This window comes from Canis lupus, chromosome X (assembly GCF_048164855.1).
Source record: "Canis lupus baileyi chromosome X, mCanLup2.hap1, whole genome shotgun sequence".
NCBI lineage: Eukaryota > Metazoa > Chordata > Mammalia > Carnivora > Canidae > Canis > Canis lupus.
The window spans coordinates 88,980,576-88,998,077 of record NC_132876.1 but is presented as its reverse complement, the minus strand read 5'-3'; the positions used below and the strand labels follow the sequence as shown (position 1 = coordinate 88,998,077).

At 39.3% G+C, this 17,502-nt stretch overlaps 1 protein-coding gene across 13 annotated transcripts in view; it reads right to left on the bottom strand.

Moving 5' to 3' along the window:
* Window positions 1-17,502, bottom strand: part of CASK (calcium/calmodulin dependent serine protein kinase) — a 349,933-nt gene that overhangs the window by 116,849 nt on the left and 215,582 nt on the right. For all 13 annotated transcript variants that reach the window (XM_072816975.1, XM_072816976.1, XM_072816981.1 and 10 more), the window contains exons 6-8: window positions 15,158-15,260; window positions 8,208-8,383; window positions 3,741-3,863 (exon numbers count right to left, since the gene is read on the bottom strand). In XM_072816975.1, the coding sequence (XP_072673076.1) occupies window positions 3,741-3,863; window positions 8,208-8,383; window positions 15,158-15,260 (402 nt within the window). The remainder of the gene's footprint in view (window positions 1-3,740; window positions 3,864-8,207; window positions 8,384-15,157; window positions 15,261-17,502) is intronic.

Here is a 17,502-nt window from a genome sequence, read left to right as displayed (position 1 = left end):
AAAATCTGTTTTGCAGCCAGACTATGCTTTTCTCTCTCTGGCATGACTGATTTTTCCAAAATTCAAATTGACTAGCTTGATGGAAACACCCTTTTCATATTTTATTATAGTCAATGTACTTTATGGTCTACATAGTAAGGCTACAAAGGATGTGAAAAGAGCACAGTCATCTATAAGGAAAGTACAATTATTTGGGATGCCTGGGTGGCTAAGTGGTTAAGCATCTGCTTTCTGGCTCAGGGAGTGATCCTGGAGTCCCTGGATTGAGTCTCACAACGGGCTCCCTGCATGGAGCCTGCTTCTCCCTCTGCCTATGTCTCTGCCTCTCTCTCTGTATCTCTCATGAATAAATAAATAAAATCTTAAAAAAAAGAAAGCACAATTTTAGTTGGTCTTATTTTTGCTGGAATGAATATTCATAGCAAACATCACTGATTTAGATAAAGGCGTTAAACACAGTATAATTTAACAATCATAAGACATTCAGGTATTACTTGCGCTATTTACTCAAATTCTTTTCTGATATAAAATGACTGAATAGGACATCTTCTTGTGGTTTTACCAAAGAAATAATTCTTTTTTTTTTTTTTTTTGACACACAGTCAATGGTATTATGACTTTGGGCACTCTTTACTACAAAGACTTTCCTCATCTTATTTCTTTACTTTGCAGTTATGCAGGAGTTTTTCATATATAAACTTAGCTTAAATGTAGTCTTTACTAAATTAACACCAACTATATCCAGAGCAATGAGTTACAAGTATACACGGACAAGTATCTAATGTAAGAAGCCTGTTTGCATCAACTAGAGAACATCATCATGGAATTCTTCCATCTCAGATGGCAGTGAAGGTAAATTGTAATTCAGATATGGCGCAAGATTCTGAGCTCAAACAGCTTTCTGGAACTTTTTCATTTAAGTTACTGACATTTTTGTCTATTGTCTTTCTGGTGCAGAACTCCATTATGTATTAGCTCAGATATTTAGAACAAGAACTACAATCACTGCAGGGAGAAGGGTTTTCAAAAATAAATGTTAGTCAAGATAAGCATGATAATGAGAGCCAAATTTTCTAAAGGATCTAATAAATGACTAATATGGCTTCCATTTTCATTGTTCTCTGGCATTTAAACTAGCTTCTAATGAACAAAAGATCCCCATAATGGAGAAACTAAGGCAAAGGAGAAAATAGGAGTCTTCCCTACACTGGTCATTTCTGGAAAAAAAATACTAAGAACATATCTAAGAACCGGTTTACCTACTTTATTCTGGGGGAAATCAGGAATAACTAGAACTGAATTATTTCAAGTCAAGAAAATCAGAACTGCATATCAGAGAGTTGAATGCAGATTTGATAAGTAATATTCTTTTTTCTTAAAGATTTATTTTCTTAAAGAGAGTGGGAGGGCAGAGGAACAGGGAGAGAGAGTCTTGAGTAGACTCCATGCTGAGTGATATGGCAGTCGGTCTCACAACTCTGAGACCAGTACCTGAGCTGAAACCAAGAATCGGACACTTAACCTACTGTGCCACCCAAGCACCCCGATAAGTCATGTTCTTAAGGGAGAATCAGGATCCGCTGGAATCTCAAAATTGTTCTCTAATATCATCATCCATGTCATTGACAGTAAAATACATTATTAATATACATTTTAATATTTTATTGTTTTTGCATAATTTCTAGGGAAGTAGGGTGTAATATAATGAACATTCACTTGTTCATTCATTAAATAATAACTAATATTTATTGAGTACCTACCTAATATATGCCAGATACTTTCTAGAGTGCTAGACAGAAGTGAACTAACGACCCCAAATTCCCACTCTTCTGCAGCTGATATTTTTATAGGGGGAGAAATAGGCTACAAACAAGTAAATATAGGTATGTCTTACGGTGACAAATGCTATGGAGAAAACTAAGGCAGGGAAGGGGGACGAGGAATACTGGCAGTAGGGGGCATTCCTTCTCCCTAATTTTAAATTCAGTAGACAGGAAAGATCTTACTAAGAGGCTGATAGCTAAGCAACGATCTGAAGGTGGTAAAGGAAGAAGCCATGACTGTTATCTGGGGAAGAGTGTTCTAGGGAACAGGCATGACTAAGAGAGCTACTGAAGCCAGAATGTGCCTGCTGTTTGAGGAACCACAACAATGCCAGTATGTGGGGAACAGAGGAAGAAGAGAGGAGTAGGGGATGAAATCAGAGAGGTTTTAGGGGGCGAGATGGTATATTGGGTTAAGAAAGAATAACTCTGGGGAGAGGCCTGCTCTGAAGATATAAATTCAGGACTCATCAGAGTACAAATTGCACTTAAGACCATTAAAACTATATCTAAGGTCTCTAAGGGCCAGGGTGGAGACAGAGAAAAAGAGGAGCAAGGATGGAGGCCTGTGGCACTCCAATGTGAAGAGGTGTGTGGGGGAGGTGAGGAGAAATCAACACAATCTGAGAAGGTGCAGCCAGAAACGTACAAGGGAAACCAGGAGAGTCAAGTGTCCTGAAGCCAAGAGAGTACAGTGTTTCAGAAGGACAGGGTCAAATTGTACTAAGATGCCAAAAGGGAGAAGGCTGGAGATTTAATCTTAGTAATGTGAAGGTCATTAATGACTTGATGAGAGTGCTAGTGGAGCTGGTAGGACTACAACCCTGACCAGAGTGGGTTCAAGAACAAGAGATGGAAAGAACTGAATAAAGTGGGTACAGTCAACTTAGTGCTGTCAAGGGGAGCAGAAGTTGGAGGGGGTTGTAGGGTTAGGAGGTGTGTGTATGTATAAGAAAAATAAACTGTAGCTTACTAGATTCAACACAGCCAGAAAAGTGACAATGCAGGAAAGGAGATATTGCTGGAGTGATATCCTTGAGTAAGTAGAAGATAGAGGATCTCAAGTGCAAAGGAAAGCGTTGTGAAGACTCAATTAAAATCCTGGTTCCACTACTGACAGCTTCTGTGACTTGGAGTGAGCTTCTCAACCTCTCTAAGCCTTTGTTTTCTCCTCTAAAGTGAGAATTCCCTGGAATTACTGAACTGTAGAATGTCTTAATCAAATAGTGCTGTTTCATTGATGTCCCAACTTACAATTTTCCTTAGTACTCATTCGCAAGATGGTACAGAGAAAAAATTTTAAAAATCTAGCTTCTTGGGATCCCTGGGTGGTTCAGCGGTTTAGCGTCTGCCTTCAGCCCAGGGCATGATCCTGGGGACCCGGGATCAAGTCCCACGTCAGGCTCCCTACATGGAGCCTGCTTCTCCCTCTGCCTGCGTCTCTGCCTCTCTGTTTCTCTCTGTGTCTCTCATGAATAAATAAATAAATCTTTAAAAAAAATCTAGCTTCTTCCTGAAACAATAAATCCATATTTAGTATCTACTGCAAATAAAAATGTTATGAACCATACACCCAAAGTAAAGATCATAACTTTCTGTCATAAACACAGTAATGCTTCACTTGTTCTTGCTGTACATCTTTGAAACGTGTTGGTGGAGAACAAACATGACTTCCTCCCTGATATGTTCTGCCTTAATCTGTCTCTGCTCCCTCTGATGGCTAAATGCCACTAGAATGGTATATTCTCTACTCTGATATTTACAGATGCTGTCCAGAAACCGCAAACAAGATGAACAAAACTCAAAAAAAAAAAGTGCTCAGAAGAAAGGTGGGGAGAGTTGCTCTCTAGAGTAATACATTCCTATTACTGGAAGCATTCACACAAAGTGTAGATGGCCACCTATGGGCTCATGTACCTTAAGCCATGGGTGATTCAGTGCTTCATAGACAGTGATCCTTTCAGCTGGATCCAGCATCAGCATGCGACGGACTAGGTCTTTGGCACTTTCAGAGATATGGCTCCACTGCCTTGGATTCATCTAAAGACAAGGAGAGGAAAGTTCCACAGTTATCGTCTAGTGAGAAGTTAACATTCACTATGCTGTTTCATTGTGCATAAAGTTCTCAGATCAAAGAACAGAAACCTGATTCTAAAGGCTTGCTTTCTAAGGAAGAGGACAAAGGCAAGTCTTTGGTGGCCTTTGCTCTATATATGAGATTTTGCATCAGTAAATATCCCTTACATATGTTCTTGTTGTCATATAAGTTATAGTATTTTAAATAACTGAAGAATAGAATGCTCATGACTATAGTTTCTACCTTAGCTAAAGAGACTAGATACTTTGCTCTAGAAAGGGCTAAAATAAAAATTTTAAGGAATTTTAAAAACATTTTCTTTTTAAAAATTGGAATACACAGTAATTACAAAATTATGCAAAGTTCTTAGTAGGATATTTGGCCACTCAGTATCAATTTCAGTATTTAAGAAAAAATACACTGTTAACATAGGCCTTATGTAATAACCAATTCACTTGTGTATGGTCTTCATTGAAGTTACTCTTATTCCTCTTGTAGAGATGAGACAACTAAGCCACAAGGTCAACTGACTAAAGTCAAACAAATGAACAAAAACTATGAGTTGTTCAAAAGACACAAGAGTAGTCAGAAAGTGGATCTGGGAGGAAAAGAGCAAGATGGTTCCTGGGAAAAAGGTATGTCTGAGACCAGGAAGCAGAAAAAGGGATGGGATGCTTAAGGCTTACAGTTGGGAAGGCAAGTGGGGACAGGAAGGGAGAGACCAGTAGAGTCTCATTTCTTATTTACTACCAAGAAGCTGACTGATTGGGTGAATTTATGTGAGTTGCCTGGTGTCAGGAGCTAGCGATGCCATGGTTTGAAACAGAGGGGACATAGGTCATCTTCTAAGAGTGAAAGCTAGAACATAAAGTCCATAACAATTTAAAGCCAAATAAAATCACAACTTGCATCACAATACACAGGAGTCATTATAGTTTGGTCAAGGGTTAGCACTAGACACTTCGCTCTGGCTATGGTGAGGGTCTATACTTGTAGATGGAGAGTGAAAAACATTCCTTGTTCTTTTTCTAATCGGCAGAATGCCAAACAATAGTCACTTCTTCTCAGATCTCTTAACTAAAGTGAGGGCCATACTGCTGTCATCTTACGGAAATCGTCATCAATTGGTCAGTTTGAAATAATGTGGGTGATTAGATGAGGCCTAGTCTTCTTCCCTCTTCCCCATCCTGGAGCTGATGTGTTCTATAAAGTCAAAATGATCTGTCCTCGGGGAAAGGGCTTGACAGGTCATCTGAAAGTGCTCATAAGATTTCTGAAGTGAGTAGAGGTTGAGAAGTTTATGTCCCCATCCTGTTTATGAGGGAGTCCAATTCAGGGTTTTTCTCTTCCTTTGGTTGAGAAGAGTAGCTGAAGTTAATCTGGGAGGTTGAGTTCCTAAGGGGAACAAAACAGGACTATAGAACAGTCTCACTTATTTGAATACTAAAGCCATAGGCACCTCGACTCCTGTTGTGGAGTTATCAACTGGCTACTGGTAACAATGACAGAAGATGGCACTGCAGCTTTTACATACTTTGGGAAATATATTTCTGTCTTTTATAAAAAAAGTTAATCATCTGGTAGTATGTGGGATACACAGATAACAACCAGATTGGCTCTATGTTGCTAAGTATTGAACCTGGGGGTTCACTGTACTATGATCTCTACTACTTTTGTTTGTTTGGAATTTTCAGTAACATCGAATGTAAAAAAAAAAAAAAAAAACAAACGCTGACAGAATCACAGCACAGTCTCTGTGTGAGTATACATACATACATACACACGCACACAGGCGCACACACACACACACACGTATGAAAGGCCCACCAAGTTTATCACTCATGTTAGAGATGGATCTATACTTCAAACAAAGCTGCTGAGAACCTGGGGCTTTTGTTTATTAAAAAAAAAAGCCATGAATATAAGCAAGAGGTGAGGTTAGCCAAGTAAATGAGTAAATAAGTTATTAACTCAAAAGCTTCAAAGCTCTAGGTAGAGAAATTATGGTATCACTGTCATGTCCATCTGACTTACTATGATACTAAGAATGGAGTTTTTAAAATAATTTTTGGCATGTGTGAATGGTCCAAATTTCTTACAAGGAAACAAAAAAAACCTATTCAATGCTTTAAAAATAGAGAAAATCAAATACCAGAGGCTGTTGGAATGAAGCACATTGCCTTGGAAACCAGGAAGTTAGCAACTGAACTAACACAAAGGAAGAATTCTATTATTAGCAAATGCTTATAGCTCCAAAAGGCAGGTGGGAGATTTTATTATGCGGTATCTATGTCACAAGTTGCTGTGAGGATAAAATGAGTTAATAGGAGTGCTTAGCATGGTTCTTGGCACATAGTAAGTGCTATGTATGAGGTAGCTATCATTACTGCTAGTATTATTATTATGCTGGTGCACTGCTCATTGTGTTTGTTTTCCTATGTTAAGTATCTGTGATTTCACTTGGCCAAATTCGGCCAGAAAGCCCATGGCCATGCGCTTCTCATAGCCGCTCACAATTTCCAGGGATTGAAGGGGGAGGACTACTTACAAGAAGTTTCCTCAGACATTTAGTTATCTTGGAAGGACTGACTTTATTCCCCAGCGGCCAAATGACCCTAAGAGAAGCAGAAAAACCTATACTTCAAACATCTTTCTCTGTTAACAGTTTTGGCATATATTTTAACCCAACTAAAAGAGGTGAACCTGCAGGCCCTTATAAGCTGGTGATGCATGAGGCTAAAAATGAAACGCATAACTCATTCTCACCTGCTCACCTCTACAAGCTTCACTTCTGGTTTCAAAGGACAAGGCTATAACCCTAAAGCTACTTCACGTTTCATTTCTTTTTCCTTCCCTTTTTCTTGAAGTCCCATATAAAATTATAACGTTACTGAGAAAATGAAAAGGAAACTTAAGAGGCCTCACATTTTTGGAGTCTGGTATTATCCAACCCTGTGTGTTTGGTTTTTATTGTTGCCGGGCATGGCTGAAAATGAAATAGCACCTCTGTTGAATTAGAAAGTACGGGTTACAGTAATATGGGGTGGAAAAAGTACTTCTCCAACATAAGCTGCGCTGACAAGCTGGTATCCAGGCACACATTCCCCCATACTTCCCATCTGCAGCATTTGATTCTATTGGCCACATGTGATGGTTTAAAGCCATGGAGTGTATGTAAGAGCTGGGGGTAGTAAGACCAATGGAAGCCTATTTAATTCCAAGCATTCCTTAGGTCTTTTTTAGATAGCCATTCAGAATGTCTGTGATAAATTTTTAATTTTTTAATAATAAAAGGAATAATATGCTAATCACAGGTCTGTGAATAGTCTATGTGGTTTCCAATCCATGTTATAGCCAAAGATTACCATGAATGTTTAAGTCACACCAAAATGGCTCTAAACCGTATTATGGGATGCAGTTGTGATCCTGGCATTTTGGTTTATCCTGGAATGTAAATGGCAAGTTTTTCAGCTGTGCTAGCTGACAACATAAAAGGAATAACATGTGTGGTAATGCAAAACAAATAAAGGCAGGTACTAAACATAAAATAAGGAATTAATCACCGGGATGAAATTTCCATTTTCACTTTACAAATGAAGCAAGAAGCTTTAAAAGTGAAGCCCTTTCCTCAAATTACACAAAGAAAGGCCAAAGAAGTTTATTTTCCAGCCTAACCTGAACAGGTTAGGAGAACGGATACTTTTAAATCTGAGCTCACATCTGTTGTGAATACCTCACCCAGGGTAAAAAGAAAGGTCAAATTCTATCACAATAAATCCCAAGGGTCATTCCAAATTCTTTCCCTGAACTAGAATTTTATTTGAAATAAGCAAGGCACTAAGAAAACAATTTCTTTGACCCAGCTAAATGGGCAAATTTTGCTAGAACATGTCTGTGGTAAAAGCACTGGCTTTGTGACTCTGGGGGCCAAGACTCCCAAACTGTTGACTTGCATGTACAGGATACTGTATCAAAGAGGACTAGGGTGCTGTTTTGTAGCCTGAATATGGGGTTGGGTTCCAAACATGTGGGACAGACTTTGGCTGTAGCCCAGAGGGTGGGGCAGGGTCATGGCTGTTTTAGAGCCAGTCTCCTCTCTTCTACCTGGGTGATAGTGCAGCTGACAGTAATTCAGAAATCTACTTGAGGCTTATACTGTCTAATGAGGCTAAGGGATCAATGGTGTCAGCAAAGAACTTTTCCCTAACTGGGTAACCACATGACAATCGGGAAGCCCAGGGAGTCACTTTACATTTTTCAGAATAATTTAATCTCAATGGAAAAATAAAACAATCATAATATATTACCTTATATTTTCCTTTAATAATGCCTTCAAACAATCTTTCCTTGGTTCCGTAAAAAGGCAAGCAACCACTTAGCAGGATAAAAAGTATCACGCCACAACCCCAGACATCTACTGGTTTCCCATAAGGCTCTCTTTTGACGACTTCTGGGGCCATAAAATGAGGTGTTCCAACGCGTCCTACATTTAAAACAGCAACATTAAGGAAAAATGTTTACATAAAATGGGCTTTTTTTTTTTCCTCATCTGAAAACTAAAAATAGAACAATAACAGTCTGAAGGAAAAGTTTAACAATATAAATATTCTCTTACCACCTCTCCCTCTCCCATAAAATCAAGGGGAAAAAAGGCAGAAGGAAAAAAAATTAATCACCTCTTGAAAATATTGACCCCAGGATAGGTACTTTATCTTTTTTTAAAAAGATTTTATTTATTTATTTTTTTAAATTTATTTTTAATTTTTTTTTATTTATTTATGATAGTCACAGAGAGAGAGAGAGGCAGAGACATAGGCAGAGGGAGAAGCAGGCCCCATGCACCGGGAGCCCGACGTGGGATTCGATCCCGGGTCTCCAGGATCGCGCCCTGGGCCAAAGGCAGGCGCCAAACCGCTGCACCACCCAGGGATCCCCAAGATTTTATTTACTTTTTTAAGATTTTATTTATTCATGAGAGACAGAAAGAGAGAGAGAGAGAGAAAGCGAGAGAAGAGAATGACCTGAGCTGAAGGTGGATGCTCAATCGTTGAGCCACCCAGGTGCCCCAAAAGATTTTATTTTTAAGTCATCTCTACACTCAACATGGACCTTGAACTCACAACTCTGAGATCAGGAGTTGCATGCTCCACCATTGAGCCAGCTGAATGTTAACATTTGGTGAGAGCAGATACAGCACACACACACACACACACACACACACACACACACACACACACATATATCCTATATAGGATATATAGTTTTCTCCCACCTCCTACCCAGCAAAACTAGTTTTCAGGAAGGAGTCTGAGAGCAGTTACTAGCACGCTGATCATCTTTAACTCAGTATCCCTAAGGGAGTCTTTTCTTCCACAGAATGAAAGGCTGTGCCCTGTAAGGAAATTACTGCGGAAGGGGCACTGCCCATCAGATGTGGCAGCTCTTCTTGTGTGCATGCCCAGCCTTCTCCTCCTTTCCTCCCTCCTTCCCCTTGGCCTTTCTCTCTCATCGTACCGAGTCCAAGGTAGTTTTTTTTTTAACTTTGCAGACTGCATACTACTTTATCTAAAGCTCAGAACTGTGGTTTAGAGTTTTTTAAAAAAAGACCTTAAAGATCTTCTAACCAGCTAGAGAAAAAACACCATGAAGTACAGTTAATGACTGTCAGAACTCGGGATGGCAAAGGATAAAGCAGCTCTTAGCTTGTGTGCTGGGGATGTTCCTTTGCTGTGGATCATTGAGGTTCCCCTCTGTTTCCCAGTGGAAGAGGTTGACTTTGGGGTTTAGAGAATGAAAAATATTTGCATTTAAAATGTGCAGCAGGGCAGCCAGGTTGGCTCAGCAATTTAGCGCCGCCTTCAGCCCAGGGCCTGATCCTGGAGACCCGGGATCGAGTTCCACATCAGGCTCCCTGCATGGAGCCTGCTTCTCCCTCTGCCTGTGTCTCTGCCTCTCTCTCGCTCTCTGTGTCTCTCATGAATAAATAAAATATTTTAAAAAAATGTGCACCAGTACAGCTGTACTGGTTAGAAGGGAAGACTTTTATTCCACATTTCCCAATTTTGCTTCCTCTGGTAATATTCAGAAGCTCAAACAATGAGAGCTAAGCCTCATATCACACTTCATTAACAGCCTTGGACTGAGCAGGGCCACTGAAGAATTTGCCTTGTGCAGATGGCAGGAGCTGAGAAAAGCAGGGCAAGAGATCAAGGTACCAGTCAGGGTGTGGGGCCCATGGCATCAGTAAGGTACCTCCTTATAGTTGGGATGAAATTTTGAAACCCAGCTTGACTCTTTATCACTTCCTACACAAGAAAGGGCTGAACGGCTCAAAATGGAGGTTCTTTTCTTTTCTTTTTTTTTTTTTGAGGTTCTTTTCATTTATCTGGATCGAAGATACCCCATTCTGGACAATTAGTGTTCATCCTTAAGGAACATACATGTCTTTTAGTTCAAGAATTTGTTCACAGATGATGGGGGAAAGAATATGCAGGAATGAGCTTTTTAGAGTATTTTGTACAAATCAGTAAAATATGAAGGCCTAGGTTAACTGTGAACATACACCAACCTTTCCAGACTCCTTGTTTGTGATTGCTTAACTTTTCCTTTTCTGTGGTCACTTGATTTTTATGACTTCAACTTCCTGTTCTTAGAATTTTGTGGTCAATTACCAAACCAAATTAAATGTCACTCGGTATGACATACTTTAGATACACATTTCAATATTTAAATGTTAGATTTTGGGGGATAATATAATAAAACCTCATTATCTAGAACCTCAGGTAAGGAGCTGTTTTCAACAGCTAGGACCTAAATCTCTCCACACCCAAAGTTTTTTACTTTAACAATTTTGGATGGTTATCTTTCTACCGTTTTCCGACTTCTTTCACACAAGATGCTACACACAATTTAACTTTTTCTTGATGACTCAATATTGTCTTATGGCTATCAGTGAAGGAACTATGCTACAGGACGGAGAATGCCCTCGGGAACTTCACAGGTAAGCAATGTGGAGTTCTTCAGTAGTAGAAGGGGGCTGTGCTTTCTACATTTTGTTATCTGCTCAATATACTTTTCCTGTCAAGCTTTCATGTCTTTTCTCTCACCATGCTTCCTCTAGCCTTGTCTTCTAATTTGTTGTATAAAATCGGCAATTAACCAGAAACTGACTAGCAACTAGGTTCTTTCATTTAGTAACAATATCCTAAGTGCCTGCTAGGTCCTAGACACAGGTGGAGGTGCCAGGGACATACAGAGGGATGAACGGTGATTCCCCCTTATCCTCAGAAAGCTCAGTCTTTGATATGATTACAAATCTCTGCATCAGATACTACATAGAGATATGTAGCCCAGATGGTGAAGGTAATATGGAAGAGAAGGAAGAGGGATACCTAACTTAGGATGGTGAAGATCAGCTTGCTTTTAAGAGGAGATAGTTTGTCAGCTCAGTCTCTCAACCTTTAGGAGCAGTAAGAGTTAAATAGATAAATAAAATGACTAAAGGTTTTCCAACCAGAGGGTGTAGCAGGTGCAAGGTATGAAGGCACATAATCCATAAAACTATGAACAATGGCAGCATGCCAGCTTCAGAGAATATCCTGAGATGCCCGTGTGGGAGGACCATGAATGGGTAGTAAGATCAAGAAATGTCTTGCTGCAAAAATAACTTTTTTGTAGGTTCCTAGTTATCTTCTGGATAGATGAGTTTTTCAAATAGAATCTCAGATAGGTTAAGTGCAAATATATGTAAGCGACTGCTACTATATGGAACATATAAAGGAGAGAATTCCTTTCTATTTCTATTTCTATTCCACTGAGTAACCAAAGATTCCAACTGACAGGAAAATAGCTTTCTGTCAATAAATATTAGCAAATGAACTGATAATATTAGTATAATTTCAAAAATACCTTAAACAATAAGAAAGCTTTCATTTAGAGAAATCATTTATCCCTTGTCTATGTAGGTTGTATTTTCAAAGATGCTATAATGCTTGAAGTAGTTATTTCAAGACTGGAAGGAAAGGTATGTTAAGGAATAACATTTGGACCATCAGAAAGTATTTTAATTCTAGGAGCACCGAGAAAAACTTTGTACAACTGACACAATGTAGGTTCAAAATCAGTTTTAAAAACACGCAATTTAGGGGAAAGGCTTATGGACTTTAGGAAAGTAGAGTAACATGAGAAAATGTCTAGATAAATCTAATGAATCTGTTGTTTGCCTTCAATCAAGATGTATGGTAAAATATGAAGCGTATTCTACTTTGAATACTAACAGGATATGGGGATCCCTGGGTGGCTCAGCGGTTTAGTGCCTGTCTTGGGCCCGGGGCGTGATCCTGGAGTCCCTGGATTGAGTCCTGCATCAGGCTCCCTGCATGGAGCCTGCTTCTCCCTCTGCTTCTCTCTTTGTCTCTCATGAATAAATAAATAAAATCTTAAAAAAAATGCTAACAGGATATGGATCCAGATAAAGAGAAACAAAGTCATTATATGTGGCCAGTATAGAACACATAAAAGGACTTTGTGTCATTTCATTTTAGCCCATCAATCTTGGGGATGTAATTATCAGAAGTTATTTGTTATAATTGTGTAGTCTTTTTAAGATTTTATTTATTTATTCACGAGAGACACACACAGAGAGAGGCAGAGACACAGGCAGAGAGAGAAGCAGGCTCCCTGCAGGGAGCCCGATGCAGGACTCGATTCAGGGACTCCAGGATCACACCCTGGGCCAAAGGCAGGTGCTCAACTGCTGAGCCACCAAGGTGTCCCATGTGTAGTCTTTTTAAAAAAAGAAATGTATTTATTTCCATTTGAGAAAGAGAAAGAGAAAGCAAGAGAGAGAGAAGAGGAGAGAAGAGGAGAGAAGAGAATCCCAGGCAGACTCCCCATTGAGCATGAAGCCTGATGTGGGGCTTGATCTCACAACCCTGAGATCATGACCTGAGCTGAAACAAAAAGTCAGATGCTTAACTGACTGAACCACCCAGGGGCCCCTATAATTGTGTAGTCTTTACAGAGGGATCATCTGTACAAATACCAGATTTAAGAGAGTTAGTTTATTTTTTATTTTTTTAAAGTATTTATTTATTTATTTATTTATTTATTCATTCATTCATTCATTCATTCATTCATTCATTCATGAGAGAGAGAGAGAGAGGCAGAGACACAGGCAGAGGGAGAAGCAGGCTCCACGCAGGGAGCCCAACTCGGGTCTCAATTCCAGGACTCCAGGATCACGCCCTGAGCCAATGGCAGGCGCTAAACCGCTGAGCCACCCAGGGATCCCCAAGAGTTAGTTTAATAGCAACATTTGTTTAAAAACAACTTGGGAGTTGTAGTTGATTGCAAGACTGGTAATGAGCCAGTGGTGTTAAAATGGCTGTCCAAGAGGCTAATGCAATTTGGGGAGCCTGATAGAAAATGTAAGACCCACAGCAAAAGAAGCAACAGCCCCAAGCTGCTATGTGCTGGACTGTACCTGTAGTTGTGCTCAGTTTTGGCTCTGTCCTTTGTGCACCATGAAATTCTGCACCAGTTTCTATGAGGAATGGTTAAATTAACCTAGGCAAGTTAATTTGGGTAAGACTTAGGGGTATGTGATAGCTGTCTTTAAACATTTCAATGGCCATCATGTGGAAGGGTTAAAATTGTTCTTTGTGGCTCCAAAAGTCACAATTAACACCACTGGGTGGAAATGATAAGATGACAGATTTCTGTTTAATGCAAAGATGAATGTTTCAGTACTTAAGGAGTTTTCCAAAAATGGAAATACAGTCCTGGAACACAGTGAATTCTTTGCTAATTAAGGAGTTAAACTAGAGCTCAACCTTTTGCTGGGAATTTTATGAAGGAATGCAATCACTGGTTATGACTGGAGAAATTAAGACGCCCTTGGAATCCTGAGATTCAATGATTCTTTGATTAAATTATATGCTATATCTGATCCTATGATCAGTCCTTCTAATCACAGAAGAAAGTTTTGAATTAGGAAAAAAAATCAGTTTTTAAAACTATACTCAACTTGCAATTTTTCATATTATTGGAGATGATTAGCTGAAAGAGAATGCAAAACTAGAAGAAAATCTAAACATAATTTAATTTTAGATGGCAATGTCATGAAATAACAATTTAAAGAACACAACTATGACTCTTGGCTCATTTTTCAGAAGATGGTCTATGTTAATGCTACTTTGATGTGTTAGTAATACTGTATTAAATTAAATGAACTATCCTGTGTAAGAGATTATTGTTTTGATATTTATCATTTGTCAGGTATTTGAACTTAATATAAGCATTCATGGAAGATGACAGGTTTGAAAAGGTTCTGCTGGTATTTTTCATATTTTTCCTCTTTGTGAAGGCTGGCAGTCTCTAGAGGTGGAAAATTGAAGGCATTGACTAGAAGAAGACTGATAATCTGTAGGCTGAAGAACTAAGTCATTTGCAAAACTAAGGAACAGAACTAAAAACAGAGCAGCATTCTGAGCTGGGGCCTACTGAAGGGAATAAATAAAAATCCAGATTCTTGAATCTGGAATTAGCATCCACCTCTGTATGCTACTGGAGAAAATTTCTATTTTTTAACTTTTCTACTTTTTTTTCTGGCATGGGAATTTTCTAATTATGTTTTGCTTTAGCTAATAATAAAATCAGTCTGGATTCACATCTGCTTGCTCTTCCCAAATACACAGATTGATGGCTCGAGCAGGACTCTTTCCACAAATAAAAAGAGGAAAACAGTATGAAATTAAACATTAGCCACTGATGTAAACCTGAAAGTGGTTAAACCACACGTTTTAGAATGGACTTCGTTTGGCCAGTTCAATGTTATTTATTTCTTTTAAAGTCAGCTCTGTGCCCAACCTGGGGCTTGACTCACAACCCTAAGATTAAGAGTCTCATGATATACCAATTTAGCCAGCCAGGTGTCCCTGGTCAGTTCAACTTTAGAAGTTACTTTGCCCCAGATACCACCTTCTTCCAACACTGTTTTAATCTCCGTATGCAGGGTCACTTCTCTGCCAAGTGGTGGGAATATAAAAAGGACAGAGCCTATTCTTATGGTACTAAAATTTTAGTTCAAACTACAGTTAGTAAATTCAAAACTATGATGGCACTTTTTTGGGAGGATGGGTGGATGGAGTGGAATGGGTATGAAATGCTGAGGATGGGCTAATCTTTAGTTTGAAAGTTTCACATAAGCCTGAAAGTGACCAGGTTTTGAAGGGAATTTTTAAAAAAGTGTTCTTACCTCCAGCTACAAGTCCAGATTCCCCTAATTGAATAGCTACCCCAAAGCCCCCAAGTTTAACAGGTGCCGAGTTTTCCTTTGAGGCGAGGAGAACACAGTGGGGCTGAAAAGAAAAACAGACAAACGACAAACCAAAAGTAAGGGTTAATTGAAGAGGAACAATTAAATTTACACAAAACTGAGTAACATGTAGGTAATACATTAAGAACTCCCGGAATTATTTTGGATACTTGAATTATTTGTGGTATTCTTACTTCTGGTTGATTTCTCCAAAGACTTACCTGCTTTATCCAATGTTTTGCAGGGATTATTTGCTTCTAAGATTAAGGTACCGGTGCTAAGAATTAGGAAGCAAGCATGTTCAAGTATAACAGACATATTTTCTACCTTTTCATGCAATATTCTCTTTTTCTAAGTGACAGTTTACATTTGTTCAAGGAAAATATTTTTTACATCTCTTGCCAAAATGTTTCTTGAAACCTCTGACTTCACCTACAGAGCCACTCTATCTTGGTCGTTAGGGGCTGACGATGAGCTCTTTCTTTGTCCACCCTCCGACTATCCTCTTGTTTTTCTTTATTCATCCCATCCCCAAGTAAAAAGAGCCAGATTTAATGACTTTAATTGAATCTTGCTCCTATGGAATTCAATGTTCTCCCTGGGCATGTCTTTTCTCTGGACCTGACCTTCCTCTTTGTGAGAATGAGAGGGGAGAAAGGAGACAACTTGGCTGGCCTCTGGTCCAGGGCAAAGATATCCTTTGCAAGGAGTAGCCGTGAAACCAGGGCTCCCTAAGAATCATTTGCTTCGTGGTCACAATGAGAGTTTCTTTGTAGGACCTGGTCTTCTGCATCTGTTTCTTTCTAGGACCTTGTTGGGCCTGAAAGCATTTAATTGTGTGGACCTTCGGTCTCTGCTCAAATACTATGCTCTCCAATATGACTGAAATCACATAGAACCTGCTTTTAAAATATAGGTTAGTGAAAAAAAGCAAACTTCTTCAGGCATGGAAGAGAAAGTATTTTTGTTCTCTCCTATACTTGCTCATTTATAAAATGACACAGTGTTAGCTTAGGTTTAGCCTATATGATAGTGGCCCCCACAAAATCCTGTGCAAAAACAAAACCCTCTGAACTGGTACACCCAGAGAGAAGTTTGATGATGATACACAAAATTGGGAGGGATCCTTACTCTGCTCAAGGAAAGTGTCAGGGTTCTACTTTGAAAGTGGCTCTTTTTGTCCAAAGGCATTTAAAGGTCTTATAATAGAGGCTCTAGCACAAAGAAAGATGAGTCCTTAAATATAAATGTGTGTATGAGCTTGTGTGAAAGAGAAAGAGGGGAGAAGGAAGGCAAGTGTACATGAATGGTGAGTGAGCTGCAGCAAGGGACAAAGTAGCCAGGAGGGTTTATGGGAGAGCAAGCAAAGCTCTGCAGAAACCAGCTCATAAAGATGGCTCTTGGTAAGAACTTTTGGTTTGTTCAAATAGAGATGGATGACAACAGACCTGAAGAAGAAAGCGATAGCCCTAGCATGCTTCTAGTGTGGGGGTGCAGTAAAGGAACAAGCCTAGAAAAGGAGGGGTATGATGCAGAGGAAGAATCTATAAACATAGACAGGATCTCCTGGCCAGTTTTGTCACCTTATTAAGGAAAAATAGAAGCTTAAATCAGAATCCCAAAGCATACCCTTTATAGTTTGTTGACTATATTTATTCTTAAGTTAATGTTACACTGAGATTTATGTAATTCTCGTCAGAGTGTGGATTCTGTCATTCACAATAAATCCTTAAGTCATAAAACTGAGAGATAGAAACTAAGGAAATCAGTACATATAAATGAATATAAGAGATGAGGCTCTGTTAAGTGCTATGAGGTAAAAGCTAGCAAGGAGGTAAATGTCACATGTTTGGAAACTAGGGAGCTACTATTTAGTAAGGGGGTTGGGTTAGACAAAGCTTCTCTAATAGGGTAATATCTAAACCCAGACCAGAATGAAGGGGCAGAATGGGTCATGTGTAAGCAGGTTCCAAGAGAAGAGAACAGAATAGTAAGTAGAAAGGCCTAGAAGCATGAGGAGGGTGGGTATGTTTGGAGAAGAGTAAGGAAGCCAGTGTATTGGGGGAAAAATGAGCAAGGAGAAGAGTGGTAAGAAATATGATCCAGGTAATCAAAGGCTCTATGATCTAGGACTTGAAGCCACAGCCAGAACCCAGGGTTTTATGCTGAGATGGGAAACCATTGTAAAGTTGTGATCAGGGGAACATTATGAGCCATTTCAGGTTTTGAAAGAATCACTTGGGCTATTGTATGGTGAAGAGATTGTAAGCACATGAATGTTGAAG